At 42.7% G+C, this 21,196-nt stretch overlaps 1 protein-coding gene across 1 annotated transcript in view; it reads right to left on the bottom strand.

The window, feature by feature from the left end:
- LOC126252910 (monocarboxylate transporter 13-like) overlaps positions 1-21,196 on the bottom strand; it is a 126,733-nt gene that overhangs the window by 24,910 nt on the left and 80,627 nt on the right. The window contains exons 5-6 of the mRNA XM_049953891.1: positions 10,119-10,606; positions 2,947-3,077 (exon numbers count right to left, since the gene is read on the bottom strand). Of these exons, the coding sequence (XP_049809848.1) occupies positions 2,947-3,077; positions 10,119-10,606 (619 nt within the window). The remainder of the gene's footprint in view (positions 1-2,946; positions 3,078-10,118; positions 10,607-21,196) is intronic.

The raw sequence follows: 21,196 nt of genomic DNA, 5'->3' as shown, positions 1-21,196 counted from the left end.
AATGTGCACAAACTTTACGAAAATACAACCACTTAGGCAGTATGATGTTGCGGATCAATCATCTACTACCACGCGACGGTCTTTGCGGATCATTTCTTAAACACGTTGCGGCGTGATGTAACAGGAAACCTTAACAGGATGACCAGGAAGTTCCTTGGTTGAGATTCTGTCGCGTCGAATTTCTGCTCTCAGTTGGATACAACTTTCGATGAAGTACAGCTCTCAACACATATGAGACGATGAGTTCTCTGTGGATAGTCCCTTGGCGCACAGAAATCAGATATCTGCGCTCTATTCTAGTCGGGTACACTCGTGCAGCACATCTCTCAGCTTGTTCTGTCAGAGTTATTAACCACCCACCGTGGAAAAGAGTGTATCCGCTAGCTTCCAGCCAATACGTGCTACCACCATAAGAAGACACTCACGAACGACCTTTTGAAATGATATTCGGTATTCTGGTGTTTACGACTTATAATAAATTACACTACTGGCCATTAAAATTACTACACCACGAAGAAGACATGCTACAGACGCGAAATTTAACCGACAGGAAGGAGATGCTGTAATATGCAAATGATTAGCTTTTCGGAGCATTCACACAAGGTTGGCACCGGTGGCGACACCTACAACGTGCTTACATGAGGAGTTTCCAACCGATTTCTCATACACAAACAGCAGTTGACCGGCGTTGCCTGGCGATACGTTGTTGTGATGCCTCGTGTGAGGAGGAGAAATGCGTACCATCACGTTTCCGACTTTGATAGAGGTCGGATTGTAGCCTATCGCGATTGCGGTTTATCGCGTTGGTCGAGATCCAATGACTGTTAGCAGAATATGGAATCGGTGGGTTCAGGAAGGTAATACGGAACGTCGTGCTGGATCCCAACGGCCTCGTATCACTAGCAGTCGAGTTGACAGGCATCTTATCCGCATGCCTGTAACGGATCGTACAGCCACGTTTAGATCCCTGAGTCAACGATGGGGACGTTTGCAAGACAACAACCATCTGCACGAACAGTTCGACGACGTTCGCAGCAGAATGGATAATCAGCTCGGAGACCATGGTTGCGGTTACCCTTGACGCTGCATCACAGACAGGATCGCCTGCGATGGTGTACTCAACGACGAACCTGGGTGTACGAATGGCAAAACGTAATTTTTTCGGATGAATCCAGGTTCTGTTTACAGCATCATGATGGTCGCATCCGTGTTTGGAGTCATCGCGGTGAACGCAAATTGGAAGCGTGTATTCGTCATCGCCATACTAGCGTTATCACCCGGCGTGATGCTATGGGGTGCCATTGGTTACACGTCTCGGTCACCTCTTGTTCGCATTGACGGCACTTTGAACAGTGGACGTTACATTTCAGATGTGTTACGACCCGTGGCTCTACCCTTCATTCGATCCCTCCGGAACCCTACATTTCAGCAGGATAATGCACGACCGCATGTTGCAGGTCCTGTACGGGCCTTTCTGGATACAGAAAATGTTAAACTGCTGCCCTGGCCAGCAAATTCTCCAGATCTCTCACCAACTGAAAACGTCTGGTGAATGGTGGCCGAGCAACTGGCTCGTTACAATACGCCAGTCACTAGTCTTGATGAACTGTGGTATCGTGTTGAAGCTGCATGGGCAGCTGTACCTGCAGACGCCATCCCAGCTCTGTTTGACGCAATGCCGAGGCGTATCAAGGCCGTTATTACGGCCAGAGGTGGTTGTTCTGTGTACTGATTTCTCAGGATCTGTGCACCCAAATTGCGTGGAAATGTAATCACATATCAGTTCTAGTATAATATATTTGTCCAATGAATACCCGTTTATCATCTGCATTTTTTCTTGGTGTAGCAATTTTAATGACCAGCAGTGTATAAATATTCTAGTATTTTCCACCTTAAGCACAGGAGGTAGCGGCTGCTAAGGGAATCGTTATAAATATTTTATTACCACATACCCACCAATATTAGGAACGTAGTCCACAACAAAGCGTTTCAAGTGTCAGGCTCGCATTATTTGGCTGTTTAACCCCGTATAAAATGCACTTCAAACGCACTCAGCGTCGAGACATAAAAATATGTAAAATTATTTAGCCATGAAGTCTCCGCGTTGCTTTAAAAATGGCAACAGCTAATTCCCTGCTCTGTTTATCCATGTTACGGCACATCCACCAAAGCGTTCCTTCCGTAAAGCGGTGAACACCGGTCACATCAGCTGCCTCTGCGTGTATGGAGTTGCATGTTAAAATATTTATAACGAAATTATAAATGCGTGGACAAATAATCCCACGGATGACAACATTGTCATCGATTGTGTCATCACATTCAACGGCATAAACAGTGGCAATGACGATCAGCTAACAGATAATTTTATGAAGAAGATCTGCGTCTTCAGCACTAGGTGAAGAACGCAATTCTGAAATTTTCAACAGATGCTGATCATTCAAATTTTGATATTATATATGAGCTAAGGAAACATGTTCAAAACAACAGTACAGCGAAACAGACTACAGTAATGTGGCAAATCTAAACAGAAAAATCTGACAGATTTTCTTAAACAGGCTTAGTATTGTACTTATTGTAGTCCACGGGCGTAACTGGCGAAGGTCACATGAGGGCTGCTGTCTCTCCATTCCCTCTCACATCCGCTTAGACCCTTAGAAAAATCTTCGCAAACCAAATTCGCACCCTGCGCCGCCAGGCAGACAGAGAGACAGACTGCTTTGAGCCAACAATTCAGAACAATTCTATTCCATCCAAATCCTTGAAGGGTCTCTATCATGCTGAGAACTACAAATACGTTACGCACCTTCATGGAGAAGGGTTAGGGTACCAGTGTCTCCTTTAGAGGAACCCATATGTTTTCGCTCTCGAGTTGAACTCAGATTTCCGATATCCCTCGTGTCAAACATTCCGCATTCGAGTTAGTAATCGACTAGGTGGAATTACAACCTTTTAGACGCTTTCTTGGGCGTGGTGACCACAGCGTCTGGGAAGGGCAGGCTGGACACACTGGTGACGGAGACTCGTGGCTGCCATCTGGCGTCCTTGCGCTGAACCCTCTTGCTGCCGCTATTCTCGTCCTGTAACCAGAAGTTCGTGAATTCATATGCATTCCTCCCCACCACAAACCTGTATTGTGACATTTATATATAAACTGTATAAGCTGTCAAAAGACATTTTGTATGTATAAACCCTTATTCTGAATGTTAACTACTGTCAAGGATGATTCACTCACATCAAAGAAAAGATTCGCTATTTTTTAATTATACAGGGTAATCTAATATTCCCCTTAAAACCTTCTAGGACTTGTACAGGAGATTGAATAGACAATATTTTGAGTTGGAATCCATATTCTGAAATGTATCTTTTCCTGCTACAGCCGTTTGAAAATGTGTTTGCTGTAGTCGGGTCGCTACAAGAGAATCCCTGACAGTTGCAATGGACTGGGTGGAGCAACTTCGCGTGCCTACTACAACCAATCACATTACGCGGTTTTATAAACTTTTCTATAGCAACGCATCGGTGTTGCCGGAGCTCTGTAGACGACTAGTGTTTTCGCCTGCAGCTGTTTGCGTTTCGTAGTTGAGAACTGGCAAGGGGGCTGCCAGCTGTCAGGAATCAATTTACGCCAACTCGACTGTAGGTAGGTATGGGTGGGCATGGTAGCAGGATGAGCATGGTATGGGGGAGAGGGGGCGGGGGCTTATGTCGGATCGGCTGACGTTGTTTGATGTCAATCTTGCCTCACTGACGTAGTTCGAGCCTCAGTCGCGTGGTCGAAGGTTCGAATGAAGAGTTTGGTTGATGAAACTCGTGGTCAGAAGAAGATTTGGTAGCACGAATTGTGGTTGTTGCAGAATATACTGCAGAGACACCAGGTGTGATAGAACGTGTGTATCACAACATCATTCGAGATACAATGTGTACACCGAACTTGGTGGTCGCCACATCGAACCTTACTTCCAGTGGATCAGAATGCTAACCATCTTTCGAAAAGGATAAAAACAACAGTGTATGTGAAAACTGATAAGTTTAGTGTTTGCTTCTTTGATTATTAATGGGTGGAATGTAAAACAAGTGATGTACTGGACGACGATTTAAACCCGCGTCCATCCATCGGATGATTTAGGTTTTCCGTGATTTTCCTAAATCGCTTCAGGCAAATGCCTGGATGCTTCCATTGAAAGGGTACGGCCGACTTTCTTCCCCATCCTTTCCTAATCCGATGGGACCGATGACTTCGCTGTTTGGTCCCCACCCCCAAATCAACCACCAGCCGCTTCGATGTCGATGATGTACTGGGCCACGCCTAAAAAGTTACATGTAAAAGTAGTCGCGTTGCCGACATGTTTTCCAAATGGTTGTAGCATGGAAAAAGTACGTTTCCAGATATGAGTTCCAATTTGAAATATTATTTATTCAGTCCCCCTCAAGTCTGTAAAGGGAATTTTAGAGCACCCCATAAATGTGGACCGATAGATGTGTTTGTTTAGAGCTCGTGTGTTCATTCGGCATCGTCTGCTTGATGAATGCTTTCTGTAGGATTTTCAATGTCTTGCAGTCTTCAACTATATGCTTCTAAGACGCAGTTGTGTCCGCAGTTGCAGCATAATTGCTTAGAGTTATACATTCAGACGCTACTTCTAGAAGTACGCCGAAAATAGGCCAAAATGTAACCATGACGATTTTTAAATCAACAAAACGAAACGCGTATGTTGAAATAAATACGGATTTTAGAAGTTCCATAGAAGGAGCTGAAGTACCTTAAGGGATGCTCGGTGTTTGTCCATGAGATCCCAAAGCCACCTGTGAAAGCGGCGGCGAAACGGTATTCTTTGACTTCCGTGAGGTGATCGTTGCAAATTTACGCTGTCACCTAGAGAACTAAATATAAGCTCAAGAAATAGTGGACTGGTTTTATCACCAGATTGAGTACTTCCTGGGCAACAGAACTCAGCACTAAGAGAAATCACCAGATGTAAAATTAGATTTAAGTGTATCCTCACAGAACGTTACAGGACCGTTACTGTTCTAAAAATACCGAAGTTCGACAAAAATATGGAAACACCGCACGAAATGAATGATTGAACATACATACATCAAAAAAGTTTTGCATCACCCCGGTTCCCAGAACTCATGAACATAGACGTTGACTGTTGATGTTGTATCACAGACACAGTCCCTTTGACTGTTCAGAGATGTCACTAAACCCGCACAAAGATGTAAAAAACCATGCATGAGCAGCGCCTTTTAGACGGAGGGGTCCGACAGCCGACCAGTTCCAGTCATTCCACTTGGAAGGAGGTACACGACTCATGTTGTCTGTAGTTCAAGTATGCTTAGATGGTCAATACAGCGTTTCAATCGCGTCTGCATTGTTACTTTGTGCCACGAGGGGCTCTCAACAAGGAAAGTGTCCAGCCGTCTTGGAGTGAACCAAAGCGATGTTCTTCGGACATGGAGGAGATACAGGAGACCCTGACAGTAGCGCCACCATGTTGAATAATGCTTTTTGTGCAGCCACAGGATGTCATGTTACGACTCAAATGTGCGCAATAGGCTGCATGATACGCAACTTCACTCCTGACATGCATCTTTGCAACCGCGACACCATGAAGCGCGGTACAGACGGGCCCAACAACATGCCGAATGGAGACAACCCGGTCAGGCTGAACGCCTTAGAAACACTGTCCAGCGAGTGCAGCAAGATGGAGGTTTCCTGCTGTTTTGGGGTGGCATTATGTGGGGCCGACGTACGCCATCATGGAAGGCCCGTAACGGCTGTACGATACGTGAATGCCATCCTCCGAGCGGTAGTGCAACCATATCGGCAGCGTTTTGGCGACAATTCGCGCCCCCATCGTGCACATCTTTTGAATGACTTCCTTCAGGATAACGACATCGTTCGACTAGAGTGGCCAGCATGTTCTCCAGACTTGAACCCTTTCGAACATGCCTGGGATAGATTGAAAAGGGCTGTTTATGGACGACGTGACCCACCAACCAATGTGAGGGATCTATGCCGAATCGCCGTTGAGGTGTGGGACAATCTGGACCAACAGTGCCTTGATGAACTTGTGGATAGTATTCCACGACGAACACAGGCATGCATCAATGCAAGAGGACGTGCTACTGGGTATTAGAGTTACCGGTGTGTACAGCAATCTGGACCACTACCCCTGAAGGTCTCGCTGTATGGTGGTACAACATGCAATGTGAGGTTTTCATGAGCAATAAAAAGGGCGGAAATGATGTTTATGCTGATCTCTATTCCGATTTTCTGTACAGGTTCTGGAACTCTAGGAACCGAGGCGATGCAAAACTCTTTTTGATGTAACACCGCATAAACGAGTCACAAGGCATCAGACCCCTCGTCCCTCACGTGTACGTCTGCTCTCTGTAGGTTTCGAGACGGAACGGTAAGTACTGACGGAGGACTACCGCCGGTGTACACCAGAAGCACGGCAGCGGTTTGCCTGTAGTGACAATAGCGGTAAACGCTCACCATATGATGAGAGCATGCAGAGATTCCTGAAGCCATGAATCCCACTAGCCAGCTGGGCACTGCTGCGGCAGTATTATTGTGTGAGGAATTTATACTAGCGATGAAATTGTCAGCCATCGTTTATCATCGACGTAAGATGCAAGATACTACTGGAAAATAGGGACGGGGAAAACTGACCGGTTAAAACCGATACCGGTATTTCAGTTATGAATAACCGGTATTTTTTGTTATTTGTTTGTATTCGGTTATAACAGCTGCTTTTTTTAAATTTTTGCTAATAACCGAGGAAAAAACGGCAATTAGCCACAGCAGCAGTGCTAAAACTTATTATTTTATCAGTTTTCAACAATTGTAGTTGCATTAGTTGTATGTGTCGAAATAATCAGCAACAAGTTGTTTAAAAGGCGTTTTATTACCTTTCTGGCGCTTAGCACTCTTCTTCAGAAGGCAGTACAGAAAAAAACGTACGACAGATAAGTAGAAGTTAGATATGGAGGTGAAAATTAACAGCGAAAAGGTTAAAAATTTTAAAAATTTAAAGACACTTAAAACTAGCGCATTGTCTACGAATGTCAACATAACATGCATGCACCATGTTGCTGTGGCCCTAAAAAAACAGCATGCGATGCAATGATGAATCCATTAATACAAAAAGAGCTCGTAAATGTTTAAATGCGGTTCGTAGTGCCTGAAAATGGTCTCAGGATGTGGGCAAAGTACGACGAAATAATAAAACAAAACCTTACACGACTCTAGTTGTCATATGGTGTAAACTAAAATGTAAGTGCACATAAAATGGGTAATGAGTAATGTATAAAAAAACTAATGATAAATAAAATAAGTTTACACCAGCTATAAGTGGCGCTATGGATGGGAATTTTGGGAACTAATCTCCAGACAGCTGTAGTGAGGTCGGTAGCATGCTAGCAGGGAACCTGTCAGCAAAAACAAAGTGCGAAGCTCATCAAGGGGCTGGAAACTGTAACTGGAGTAAATGAAGAAACAGTTCTCAATAATTTTCAAATATTAAGTCTTGGAAAGTGACTATAGAGGAAAGAAAGAGTAGGCACAATTGTCTTATAATGAAACAACTGGTACTGGAATATATACAGGTAACAAACAAATTTTATGAAAGAATTGTGACTAGTTGCGTTCATACCGCTCGTATGGTACTGTAAGTTTCAGAACACATCGTTGAACTGGTGTAGAGATTTCAGTAGCGTGGTAGCAAGAAATATGGCCACGCAAACAGCGCACCAGATGCACCAATGGGCGAGAGGAAATGACAGGAGTAAATGGCAAAACAATTCTTAGTCAGCAGTTTTCGTTTATGCCTTATGTCAACTATAGTTGTAGAAAGTTGTGTTTTGTATGATCACTTAGTAGATTTAGTTTCTGAGTTCGTTGTTCTAAACACAAATTTGACGATTTGGAGCCTGTTTTACCGAAGTATGTTATGCAGTATGATGAATGTTTGGCTTGATTACTAACTGGATTACGTCATAAACTGATTATGTAAACCAATTTTGCATGTTTATAGAATGGAGTCTGCTAAGAATTCCCTAAATTATTTTATAAAAGAAATGTTGTTTTAATATCACAAGGAGTTTGATTTGGTTTATGCTTTGTATATAAATAACGTTTTTTTGAAAGTTCTTTCTTCAATTAGCATATTAACAATTATTTGGTGTTGTATATACATGCCTTTGCTTTACACAAAACGATTCCGAATTGTGCTACCGCAGTACCACCTGATTGGTTTATTAAACAGATTGGTTTATAAAACAGTTGGTGTGGTTGCATCTCAGTCTGTAGGCAGCTGTTGTGTAATCACGAGGACTTGGTTCGGCGTTCTATTCTTATGTTTGTACATACTCTTTATTTTAAATTTGACATGCCGATATCCGTTGATTTTTGTGATCTTCATATGCATATTCGACATGTGACACAAAACAAAACTCAGTTGGAGGAGCTCATGCGAATTGTAGTGCGTAAGGTTACTTTTCCTAGCGTACGAGCAATTAAGTTTGTATATTGTTGTACCTGACTTGCAACCCTATTTACCCTGTCAGCTCGATTCTACCCATTGCACATACAAATAAGGTAACATAATCTTACCGAAACCGGTTTCTAAATAAATCCTTTACTAGCGACCTTGACTTTTTGAAATTTTTTTCTTAGTTTATTACACTTCCGGTCGCCCCCATTCTGACACACTGTCAGAATTATAATCAAATGAGATGAAATCGCGCTGCATTGAGCACTGACGAATCGCAATGTGACGTGGGTGGCATTTAAGTGGGCTGCATGTATTAGCCTCTTTGGCTTGCACACGTGTGACAGAGTCTTACAAGACATACTCTGCGAGTAGCTTTGTGTGTTGTACAATGAAAATCGAAAATCACAAATTTGGTGTCTTGCCAATCAACCACTAAATCTGCAGTGTCTGAGCAGACGCAGCTGTTAGTCATATTTTGCAACTGGTCCATACCCACCCGGCAGTCGCCAACGGGCGATTATTGTTACATTACGGCGCTAGTGGGGTGCCAGTTCACCTGTCATATGCCGACCATGTAACAAGGGTGCGACAGGGGACCGCTGTCCGTTATCCCCACTCCAAAGAACTAATGCGGACGACTAATTGCACCAACAAAGTAGTGAGACGCCAGCATTTTGTGATAATCAGACCAAATAAATTCACCACATAAGTAGCTGTGTTAACAAGCTAGCACCCAGCCCAGTAGACTTGAGGCACAAGTTTCATATTTGGTGACGCAATTTATCTCTTTATAAACTGTTCTCTATGTTGCTCAACTGTGTTAATGCACTAATTTGGGAACGCATGTGTTAATTATTTTGTGTTTGATTTAAAAAGAATTTAGATGTCCTAGTCATGCAGCAAGTTTTCGATTCAACAATGATCTTATGTTTTCATTTGACACCTGTAGTTCAATACGAAATCAAAATATTCTCATGACCTTAATACTTCTGTTATTCCACTTAATTAAATAATTGCCAGCCTCGTATTTTCTCTTTTTTTAAATATATTAGAAGCTGACGCAAAAGATTCAAATACCAAACACTTACTGTGTAAAGTGACATAGTGGTGATGATAGTCAGCAAAAACATGAGATGTTAACAAAAAAAAAGAAAAAAGAAAAAAAAACTCTTGCCATTGAGAACTTAAGATGAAACTCAAGCTGTAATAGGATGGATAGGCTAAGAAATGACTTAATCAAACAAAGGATGAATATGCATAGGGATATCTGTGACGACGCCCAAGAAAAACAGCTGATGTACTTTGTCCATGTGAACAGGATGAAAGAAGACAGGATACCAAACACGGTAAGACGATGGATGCGATCCCAGCGAGTCGTCCACGATGCAACCAGCAAAGTCATGGAAGAAGCAGTGGGAGCAAAGAATATGAATAATGAGGGAAGTCAAGACTAAAGAAGATGGCGACTGGTTGCGGAGAAGCGGCGCCAGCCGTAGATAATATGCAAGAATAAAGAGCTACTACTTTTTCTAGAACCGTCTGTGTGCACCAGATTTTGGTTACTATTTTATGTGAGTGATAAGTCTTAATAATGACTTACCTGTTTGAAATTCTTACCGTAAAGTTTGTTTCCTTTTCCAGAAGATCTTGCTTTTCTTTTTCTAATGATTTGACGTCGTTGCCCAACGCAACAGAGCTACTATGATTTTCAGGTTGCACCTTCTGTGCGTTAATGATATTCCTGTCCGCGTAATCTACAGCCAAGCCATTTTTGGTATCGGTCTCCTTTTCTGCGAAAGTTTCCACTGTTTTACCGTTTTGCGACGCGGAGTTCAGCGTGCTTCCGAAGTCATCACTCTTTTCAGCGTGTTTAATTGGCCTCAGCACTGCAATTCCAGGAAACAGCAAGGCGCTGACGGCGCACAGCACGCCCTGCGTGGCCCTGAAGCCTATGGCGGCGACCAGCTGCTGAGCCATGAATGGGATGCCGACCGTGCCCAGACCGACCGCCAGCTGCACCAGGCCCATGGCGAACGTCCTCCTGCGCTCGAAGTAGCTGTTGAAGCACGTGAAGGCCGCGGGCATCACCAGCCCCAGGCCAATACCTGCAACGAGGACACCATCCACTGTACATGACGTGGGAGTACTTACGACTTGTGTGCTGTAGCGGTTAAACTAAGTGGTACAATGGAGGTAGCTGGAATTCGATGCCCAACAGTGGTGATAATCAGTTAGTTCACACCTAATGAGCTTTCAGACCTCTTAATGAACAGAACGTAATTAGACACAATTTACTAAATAGTGTATAAATAAAATGTATTAGCTATAATTGCTAGCTGAGTACCTGGCATTGCCTGGGTATATATTCATTCCAATCTTCTATTAATTCAATTCTATCTTCTCCCTCTTTCTGTCCATCTCCACCAGCCCCCTTTCTCTGTCCATTTCCTCCCCCCCCCCCCACTCTCTATCAATCTACTCCTGCCCCTCTGTCCATCTGCTACTTCCCTCTCAATTCCAAATCCTCCTCCTCCTCTCTTTTTCAGTCTCCTCCTGCGTTCCCCCTATCTATCCATCTCCTTCTCCCCCTCTATTTGTCCATCTGCTCCTTCCCCCTCCGTCCATCCTCTCCACCCTCCCTAATTCCAATTCATACACCGTCTCCCTTTGTTAGTCTCATCTAATCCCTCTCTCTGTCCATCTCTTCTTCTTTCCTTTGTCTGTCCATTTTCTCCTCCCCCTCTGTCTGTTCATCTCCTTCTTCCCTATCTTTGCCTGTCTCTTCCGCCCCTGTCTCTGTTAATCTCTTCCTCTTTCCTTTCTCTGTCCATTTCCTCCTCTCCCTTCTCTCTGTCCACATCCATCTCCCCAACCTCTCTCCTCCGTCTCCACCTCCTTCCCGTTGCTGTGTGTCCACCTCCTCGTCCTCCCTTCTCTCCGTAGCATATCTCAATCACCCCAATATGAGGCTGGCGGTTCTTACCCACACGGTATATCCTCCTAGATTGTAGCTAATGTAATTAAAATCTTCCCAGGAGTTTAGGATGAGCTTCTTACTCATGGCTTTGCTCGCATGCGCAAATATCAAGTATATTTGACACATATTAAACATACTAGCTCTTACCTGCTGCTTCTCTCACCTATCAGTAGTTTTGTTATGGTGAGCGGTAGCGAATAAATAAGCTAGTAATTTTACGAGATGTCTGTGTATACAGTGGTGTAGAGACATGTATATAAAAATGTATGCAGTGTTGGTATGCAGGCACATAATGAATGTGTTCCTATTATTTTTTGTATGTCCAAACTGAAAGCATGCATTATATTTTCTGATTATTGTTAAAAATACCTCGATTTATTACAATCGTGGAGAAGTAGAATTTTTATTGTTTTCTGTGACTCACATAGTACTGGGTGTGAGATTTTGACACTAGAGCAACACATACCAACCGTTCCTCCCTCCCATTTTAATGTGTTAGGGTACCTTTATTTTTGATTCATCCTCTATGATGACTAATTTATGATTAACATAAATGGTTAATAGATCATAATCAAAATGCAGCCTCACTAAAAGCCTCTCACGCTCCACATGTAATGGTACGATTCTCTGTTTGTCGTACAGTCTTTAAATGACGCCGTCATTGTGAGTCTTCGAGCGTCTTGGAAACTGTGAGAGACGCGAGACGCACAGCGTCTAAAATGCGACGGCCTTGTGACTGTTCTACTGTCTCTGTAGCTTTTAAGGGCGCCTGACATTCTTTGTCAAATTTCCGATGGACATGAGATGGGAAATGGATAGGTTGAAGTTAGATAGAGTGGGAATTAGTGAAGTTCGGTGGCAGGAGGAACAAGACTTCTGGTCAGGTGACTACAGGGTTATAAACACAAAATCAAATAGGGGTAATGCAGGAGTAGGTTTAATAATGAATAGGAAAATAGGAATGCGGGTAAGCTACTACAAACAGCATAGTGAACGCATTATTGTGGCCAAGATAGATACGAAGCCCACACCTACTACAGTATTACAAATTTATATGCCAACTAGCTCTGCAGATGACGAAGAAATTGAAGAAATGTATGATGAAATAAAATAAATTATTCAGATTGTGAAAGGAGACGAAAATTTAATAGTCATGGGTGACTGGAATTCGAGTGTAGGAAAAGGGAGAGAAGGAAACATAGTAGGTGAATATGGATTGGGGTTAAGAAATGAAAGAGGAAGCCGCCTGGTAGAATTTTGCACAGAGCACAACATAATCATAGCTAACACTTGGTTTAAGAATCATGAAAGAAGGTTGTATACATGGAAGAACCCTGGAGATACTAAAAGGTATCAGATAGATTATATAATGGTAAGACAGAGATTTAGGAACCAGGTTTTAAATTGTAAGACATTTCCAGGGGCAGATGTGGACTCTGACCACAATCTATTGGTTATGACCTGTAGATTAAAACTGAAGAAACTGCAAAAAGGTGGGAATTTAAGGAGATGGGACCTGGATAAACTGAAAGAACCAGAGGTTGTACAGAGTTTCAGGTAGAGCATAAGGGAACAATTGACAGGAATGGGGGAAAGAACTACAGGAGAAGAAGAATGAGTAGCTTTGAGGGATGAAGAAGCGAAGGCAGCAGAGGATCAAGTAGGTAAAAAGACGAGGGCTAGTAGAAATCCTTGGGTAACAGAAGAAATATTGAATTTAATTGATGAAAGGAGAAAATATAAAAATGCAGTAAATGAAGCAGGCAAAAAGGAATACAAACGTCTCAAAAATGAGATCGACAGGAAGTGCAAAATGGCTAAGCAGGGATGGCTGGAGGACAAATGTAAGGATGTAGAGGCCTATCTCACTAGGGGTAAGATAGATACTGCCTACAGGAAAATTAAAGAGACCTTTGGAGATAAGAGAATGACTTGTATGAATATCAAGAGCTCAAATGGAAACCCAGTTCTAAGCAAAGAAGGAAAAGCAGAAAGGTGGAAGGAGTATATAGAGGGTCTATACAAGGGCGATGTACCTGAGGACAATATTATGGAAATGGAAGAGGATGTAGATGAAGATGAAATAGGAGATATGATACTGCGTGAAGAGTTTGACAGAGCACTGAAAGACCTGAGTCGAAACAAGGCCCCCGGAGTAGACAACATTCCATTGGAACTACTGACGGCCTTGGGAAAGCCAGTCCTGACAAAACTCTACCATCTGGTGAGCAAGATGTATGAAACAGGCGAAATACCTTCAGACTTCAAGAAGAATATAATAATTCCAATCCCAAAGAAAGCAGGTGTTGACAGATGTGAAAATTACCGAACTATCAGTTTAATAAGTCACAGCTGCAAAATACTAACACGAATTCTTTACAGACGAATGGAAAAACTAGTAGAAGCCGACCTCGGGGAAGATCAGTTTGGATTCCGTAGAAACACTGGAACACGTGAGGCAATACTGACCTTACGACTTATCTTAGAAGAAAGATTAAGGAAAGGCAAACCTACGTTTGTAGCATTTGTAGACTTAGAGAAAGCTTTTGACAATGTTGACTTGAATACTCTCTTTCAAATTCTAAAGGTGGCAGGGGTAAAATACAGGGAGCGAAAGGCTATTTACAATTTGTACAGAAACCAGATGGCAGTTATAAGAGTCGAGGGACATGAAAGGGAAGCAGTGGTTGGGAAGGGAGTAAGACAGGGTTGTAGCCTCTCCCCGATGTTGTTCAATCCGTATATTGAGCAAGCAGTAAAGGAAACAAAAGAAAAATTCGGAGTAGGTATTAAAATTCATGGAGAAGAAATAAAAACTTTGAGGTTCGCCGATGACATTGTAATTCTGTCAGAGACAGCAAAGGACTTGGAAGAGCAGTTGAATGGAATGGACAGGAGGATATAAGATGAACATCAACAAAAGCAAAACAAGGATAATGGAATGTAGTCAAATTAAATCGGGTGATGCTGAGGGAATTAGATTAGGAAATGAGACACTTAAAGTAGTAAAGGAGTTTTGCTATTTGGGGAGCAAAATAACTGATGATGGTCGAAGTAGAGAGGATATAAAATGTAGACCGGCAATGGCAAGGAAATCGTTTCTGAAGAAGAGAAATTTGTTAACATCGAGTATAGATTTAAGTGTCAGGAAGTCATTTCTGAAAGTATTTGTATGGAGTGTAGCCATGTATGGAAGTGAAACATGGACGACAAATAGTTTGGACAAGAAGAGAATAGAAGCTTTCTAAATGTGGTGCTACAGAAAAATGCTGGAGATTAGATGGGTAGATCACATAACTAATGAGGAAGTATTGAATAGGATTGGGGAGAAGAGAAGTTTGTAGCACAACTTGACCAGATGAAGGGATTGGTTGGTAGGACATGTTCTGAGGCATCAAGGGATCACCAATTTAGTATTGGAGGGCAGCGTGGAGGGTAAAAATCGTAGAGGGAGACCAAGAGATGAATACACTAAGCAGATTCAGAAGGATGTAGGTTGCAGTAGGTACTGGGAGATGAAAAAGCTTGCACAGGATAGAGTAGCATGGAGAGCTGCATCAAACCAGTCTCAAGACTGAAGACCACAACAACAACATGAGATTGCTCTATCATTAGTTGCATTCGAACACCTTTTGCAGTTTGAGTTCTCTTAGGACTACACTATGTGATCAAAAGTATCCGGACACCTGGCTGAAAATGACTTACAAGTTCTTAGTGCTCTCCCTCGGTAATGCTGGAATTCAGTATGGTGTTGGCCTACATTAGCCTTGATGACAGCTTCCACTCTCGCAGGCATACGTTCAATCAGGTGCTGGAAGTTTTTTTGGGGAATGGCAGCCCATTCTTCAAGGAGTGCTGCACTGAGGAGAGGTATCGATCTCGGTCGGTGAGGCGTGGCACGAAGTCGGCGTCCCAAAACATCCCAAAGGTGTTCTATAGGGTTCAGGTGAGGACTCGTGCAGGCTAGTCTATTACAGGGATGTTGTTGTCGAGTAACCATTCTGCCACAGGCCGTGCATTATGAACAGGTGCTCGATCTTGTTGAAAGATGTAATAGCCATCCCCGAATTGCTCTTCAACAGTGGGAAGCTATAAGGTGATTAAAACATCAATGTAGGCCTGTGCTGTGATAGTGCCATGCAAAACAACAAGGGGTGCAAACCCCCTCCATGAAAAACACGACCAAACCATAACACCACCGCCTCCGATTTTTACTGTTGGCACAACACACATTGGCCGATGACGTTCACCGGGCATTCAGCATACCCACACACTGCCATCAGATCGTCACATTGTGTACCGTGATTCGTCACTCCACAGAACGTTTTTCCACTGTTCAATCGTCCAATGTTTACGTTCCTTACACCTAATGATGCGTCGTTTGCCGTTTACCGGCGTGATGTGAGGCTTATGAGCAGCCGCTCGTCCATGAAATCCAAGTTTTCTCACCTCCTGCCTAAATGCCATAGTACGTACAGTGGATCCTGATGCAGTTTGTAATTCCTGTGTAATGGTCTGGATAGATGTCTGCCTACTACATTACAACCCTCTTCAACTGTCGGCGGTCTCTGTCAGTCAACAGACGAGGTCGGACTGTGCTGTACGTGTCCCTTCACGTTCCCACTTCACTATCACATCGGAAACAGTGGACCTAGGGATGTTTAGGAGCGTGGAAATCTCGCGTAATACGTATGACACAAGCGACACCCAATCACCTGACCACGTTCAAAGTCCGTGAGTTCCGCAGAGCGCCCCATTCTGCTCTCTCACGATGTCTAATGACTAATGAAGTCACTGATACGGAATATCTGGCAGTAGGTGGCAGCACAATGCACCTAAAATGAATACGTATGTTTCTGGGGGTGTCCGGATACTTCTGATCACATAGTATATGTGTTAAACAGGATTTACGTTTGCGAGGCTTCTAGTAATAGTTCTAAATACATTTCTCTGGCTTACCGCCAGATTTTCTTGTTGGATCTCCACCAAAACTCTCCAGCTATGCAAGGTTGTGCAGGAATTCAGTATCACAAACCAGCGGATAACAGCACTGGATGTGCACTGTCACGGAATTATTTATAGATACTAAGAGTCCCCCACCACCGCGCCAGCGTCGTTTGCATATCACTGGCATACTCTATATTTAAAAATGTTAATAATATGGTCTTCCTCGGGGTTCAAGCTATCTCCATACCAAATACTACCGGAATCGATTCACTGTTAGAATCGTGAAAACGTGACAGAGTGAGTTACTTTCGCAATTAATAATATTGATATTAGTATGGATTATATTCGTTGAGAATTGAACAAACGTGGTATTGATTAGGTTGAATTACACTATGTAGACCATATCAAACAATTAAAGCATTTTCACAACGACGATAAAGTTAAAAGTGGAACAGTAAATGGCTTTTTCAAAGAGTAAATATTTTTCTTAATTTGCGTAATGTTTTAAAAATCAATAAATATCTTGTAAAGTAAAGTAGCCAATCTTCATCAGGATTCAAGCTATTTCAGTGGTTTATTCGTAAAACCGTAACATAGTTACTATCGCATTTATAATTTTAGTATGGAAATGAGAAATGGCGTGGATTAAACACGTTGAGGACTGTGTAAGCACTGTATGCTAGCTGTTACCCACGGCTACGCTCGCGTATCAGTAAAATGAAATGAAATGTGCGCTTGGCTTCATTGCCCTAGAGAGCCCGTTTGGGGTGTTCGGGAGTTGGTGTAAATCTTTTTATTTGACGGCACTTCGGTGACTTGCACGTGGACGATGATAAAATGATGATTTGAACAACGTAAACATAAAAACGCGAGGAGAAAAAAAGAAAAAATGCAATCCCGGGTGGAACTGAATCTGGGAACCTCTGAGCATGAAACAGTTACGCTAACCACATAAGAATGTTTTTTATATCCTACTAAGGCGACGAATCTCTTGATTATCAGCTAACTATTATAAGCTGAGCAAATGAATTTCCTTTAAAATATGTTTAAAACATAGGAAAGTCCTGACCCAGTGGACATGCTCTGGAGCCTCTTTCTTCCTGAGATTAAAAAACAAAAGTTCTCTAGGCTGGATTTGAACCAGCGACCTATGGATAACTGTGAATCCTCTGCTACAGTCCATCGCTCTCCATCGCTCTGTCAACGTTTTTTTTTTTTCCCTTGCATTGCCTCCTAGCGCAATTTTCGGGTACTTCGTTCTTACGGACTAGCGAATCGTAGCCCTTCAGCTGAAAACGCACCGCATTTGCGACCATTATTTGCTTTTAATGAGCACAGCTGCTGTTCTTCTACTCATCTCACACGATACAGATATACGATACAAGTCCAAAACAACACTCAGCGGTCCTCAGCTCGTGGTCGTGCGGTAGCGTTCTCGCTTCCCATGCCCGGGGGGGACAGGGATTTTCTCTGCCTCGTGATGACTGGGTGTTGTGTGACGTCCTTAGGTTAGTTCGGTTTAAGTAGTTCTAAGTTCTAGGGGACTGATGACCATAGATGTTTAGTCCCATAGTGCTCAGAGCTATTTGAACCATTTGAACACTCAGCGAATCACTTTCAGCTTCAAATACTATGCGTCTGTTATTGATACGCAGCCAGGCAACGTCGTAAGCAGTTACGTCCATTACGCAAGGCTCACGAGGCAGGACACAGCTTGCATCCGCCTGGAAACAAAATTCTGCGACGCCCAGAGTGGGGCTCGAACCCACGACCCTGAGATTAAGAGTCTGATGCTCTACCGACTTTCTCTCTCTGTCTCTCTGTTACTTTCCGAACTCACAACCCCGGCATTGCTCACGACTAATGCCTTATAAGTACCGTGCGCTAAACAAAGGCGTGTTCACGAACTGTTCGCGGGAATTCAAACGCAAGAAAGAAGTTATAAGGGACGCATGACGCTTAGTGGCTAAAGTGTGACGGGTTTGTGACTGATATTAGTATGAAAGTATGGATTAAACACCTAGAAGATTGTATAAACATTGCATTTATAATGTTGAGTAGTATTACGTAGAAGATATCAACATTAAAAGCATTTTCACAAATATGACAAAGTTCGAAAGTCAAAGAGTAAACAGCTTTTTCAAAGAGTAATTACTGTTGCATATTTCGCATTATATTCTTCAAACCAATGAATATGTTTGCTACAGAATTTCTAAAGTAGCCTTTGTTGTTCCTCAGCGTTCAATCTATCTCTGTAGCAAATTTTATCAAAATAGATTCAGCGATTTAATCATGAAAGCATAAAGGAGAGAGTTATTTTCGCAGTTATAACATTAAAATGATATAATTCTGCATTCTGCATTCAGCGGAATATGTTGATACTACCTGCAGAATGTGTCGCGTATAGAGTCAGGGCAAACATCATGCATGACGTGACAGTTTTTCACGCATCTCAATATTTGACGTCATATCTGCTGAACTACGTGCGGTACAACGATATATTTTTGTAGGTACATTCAATGGCAAATGTGGATGATGCCTGCGAAAAGTGTTGCGAGTTGAGTCAGTAGCAACGAAGTCTTGCTTCATGCAATAGTTTTCCACACATTCTGTGTTTATGAACGAAGTGTCGTGCAATGATGTAATTTTTCCGGTAAGTCATGGGTATATGTGAATAGTGACTGCAAAATGTGTCGTGAATACAGTTAATAGAAAATAAATAATGAATTAAAACGTCATGCATTATGTGGCAGTTTGACTGCATCAACAGTGAAAGTGTAGTAACCGACAAAGTTTTTTACTTTCGTCATTTTGTGGGTGTAGTCAGCGAGAAAAAGTTTGTAAGGTTTTTTTACAAATCTGTAGGTGCTTTCATTTTCAAATACTAGATGACTGACGAATGGGTATTCTAGTGTCGTGGGCTACAGCCCCACCCAAACCACTCTGATAGGCAGGTGGTTCTTACCACCACGCCGGCCGGAGTGGCCGAGCGGTTCTAGGCGCTACAGTTTGGAACCGCTCGACCGCTACGGTCGCAGGTTCGAATCCTGCCTCGGGCATGGATATATGTGATGTCCTTAGGTTAGTTAGGTTTAAGTAGTTCTAAGTTCTAGGGGACTTATGACCACAGAAGTTGAGTCCCATAGTGCTCAGAGCCATTTGAACCATTTTGAACAGTAGCCTGGATTAAAATTTAATTTATACAAGTGTTCCAAATTAGACCCAGACGTATAAGTTCACTTTAACATATTACGTAGTGCGAATCATATTCATTTAATAAACGTAGGTTCACGTGTCATAAAGAAACTTCTGTCAGGCTTTGCCGTAAACATGACATATGTTTTAGCTTTTCCATTATGTGCCTGTTGGTGTGTGGAATGTCTTCTTCTTCATCACTTTCTTCCAGCAGTAAGTACAACAATTAATCGCGATCACTAATTTGGGAAGCGTTAGTCTACTTGCGCGAATTCTTCACGACTGAGCTGCAGGCTATTTGCTCGTGGCACCGTTAGTCAGAGCTCTCAGCGCCAGCGCACTCAACTAAGTTACTTTAACGTCTGTTTTCTCCTTGGTATAGTGAGATGTGGCTCTCCTTCCAATTTTAGAAACAATTTCGATGTATTAGCTACATTTAGAATACGGCAACGTAGCACGTAAAATGAACTAAAAGTGAAGTAGCCTACGACAACGTTTCTGACTACAAACTCTTCAAACTGTATGCTGCAGAGTGCTTGATAACAAAGTATCATAGTAGCTATGACCAATATCGAAAAAACAGGTACTTTAATATCGAGCTGTGATAGGAACCTTTAAGATACGAAGAAAATCAATTTTGTACGCCAGTCAATTTTCTCGTAATCGAATCAGAGGTAACACATAGAAATGTGCAAATGCGAAACATTTCGTTTTTAATTTTTTGAAGGAAAGGGAGAACCTCTGTGGAGAAACCAACTATAGGAGTTGATGTACAGGGTGATAATAATAATGGCGTGTGACGAGGGCCTCCCGTCGGGTAGACCGCTCGCCTGGTGCCAGTCTTTCGATTTGACACCACTTCGGCGACTTGCACGTCGATGGGGACGAAATGGTGATGATTAGGACAACACAACACCCAGTCCCTGAGCGGAGAAAATCTCCGACCCAGCCGGGAATCGAACACGGGCCCGTAGGATTGACAGTCTGTCGCGCTGACCACTCAGGTACCGGGGGCGGACTACTGGGTGATTACAATTACAGTTAAGCGTTCAAACCACTGTAGAAATAGCACCACTGGTTAGAATGACGTCAAACTGCAAATGAATATTATTGGAGAAGGGGGAAAACGTAGGTTAGAAGAAAAATAAATAGGTACAGAATGTAGCAATAGATGGCGCTATAAGCATCATAATTTAACAGTGCTCGACTACAAATGGCAAATGAATCAAACAACGCTGCCTAAGGTGTACGTTTGACGTTAAACAAACTGTACTACTCAGTGGGCATGGGTGTACAGGTGTGATGCTGTTAGTTAAATAAATCCATCCCAAAAAATCGGTTTTTAATTATCCTCAAGCCAAAAACCGCATAAAAAGCACCAGTCACATCGGTTTTTAGTCGTCCTGAGGCCAAAAACCGCATAAAAAAGCATCAGTAAAAATTAAATGGGATTATTAATTTCCGTGTGACTGGCGCGAAACATGTTCAATATGCTGTCCACCGTTTTCTGCAACTAGCTGAAATCGTGAAACAGCATGTTCCACAACTGATCGAAGTGTTTCCGGGGTCACATTCA

Source organism: Schistocerca nitens, chromosome 4, assembly GCF_023898315.1.
Source record: "Schistocerca nitens isolate TAMUIC-IGC-003100 chromosome 4, iqSchNite1.1, whole genome shotgun sequence".
Lineage (NCBI taxonomy): Eukaryota > Metazoa > Arthropoda > Insecta > Orthoptera > Acrididae > Schistocerca > Schistocerca nitens.
Note: the sequence above shows the minus strand (reverse complement) of the source record. Positions and strands in the feature narration are given on the sequence as shown.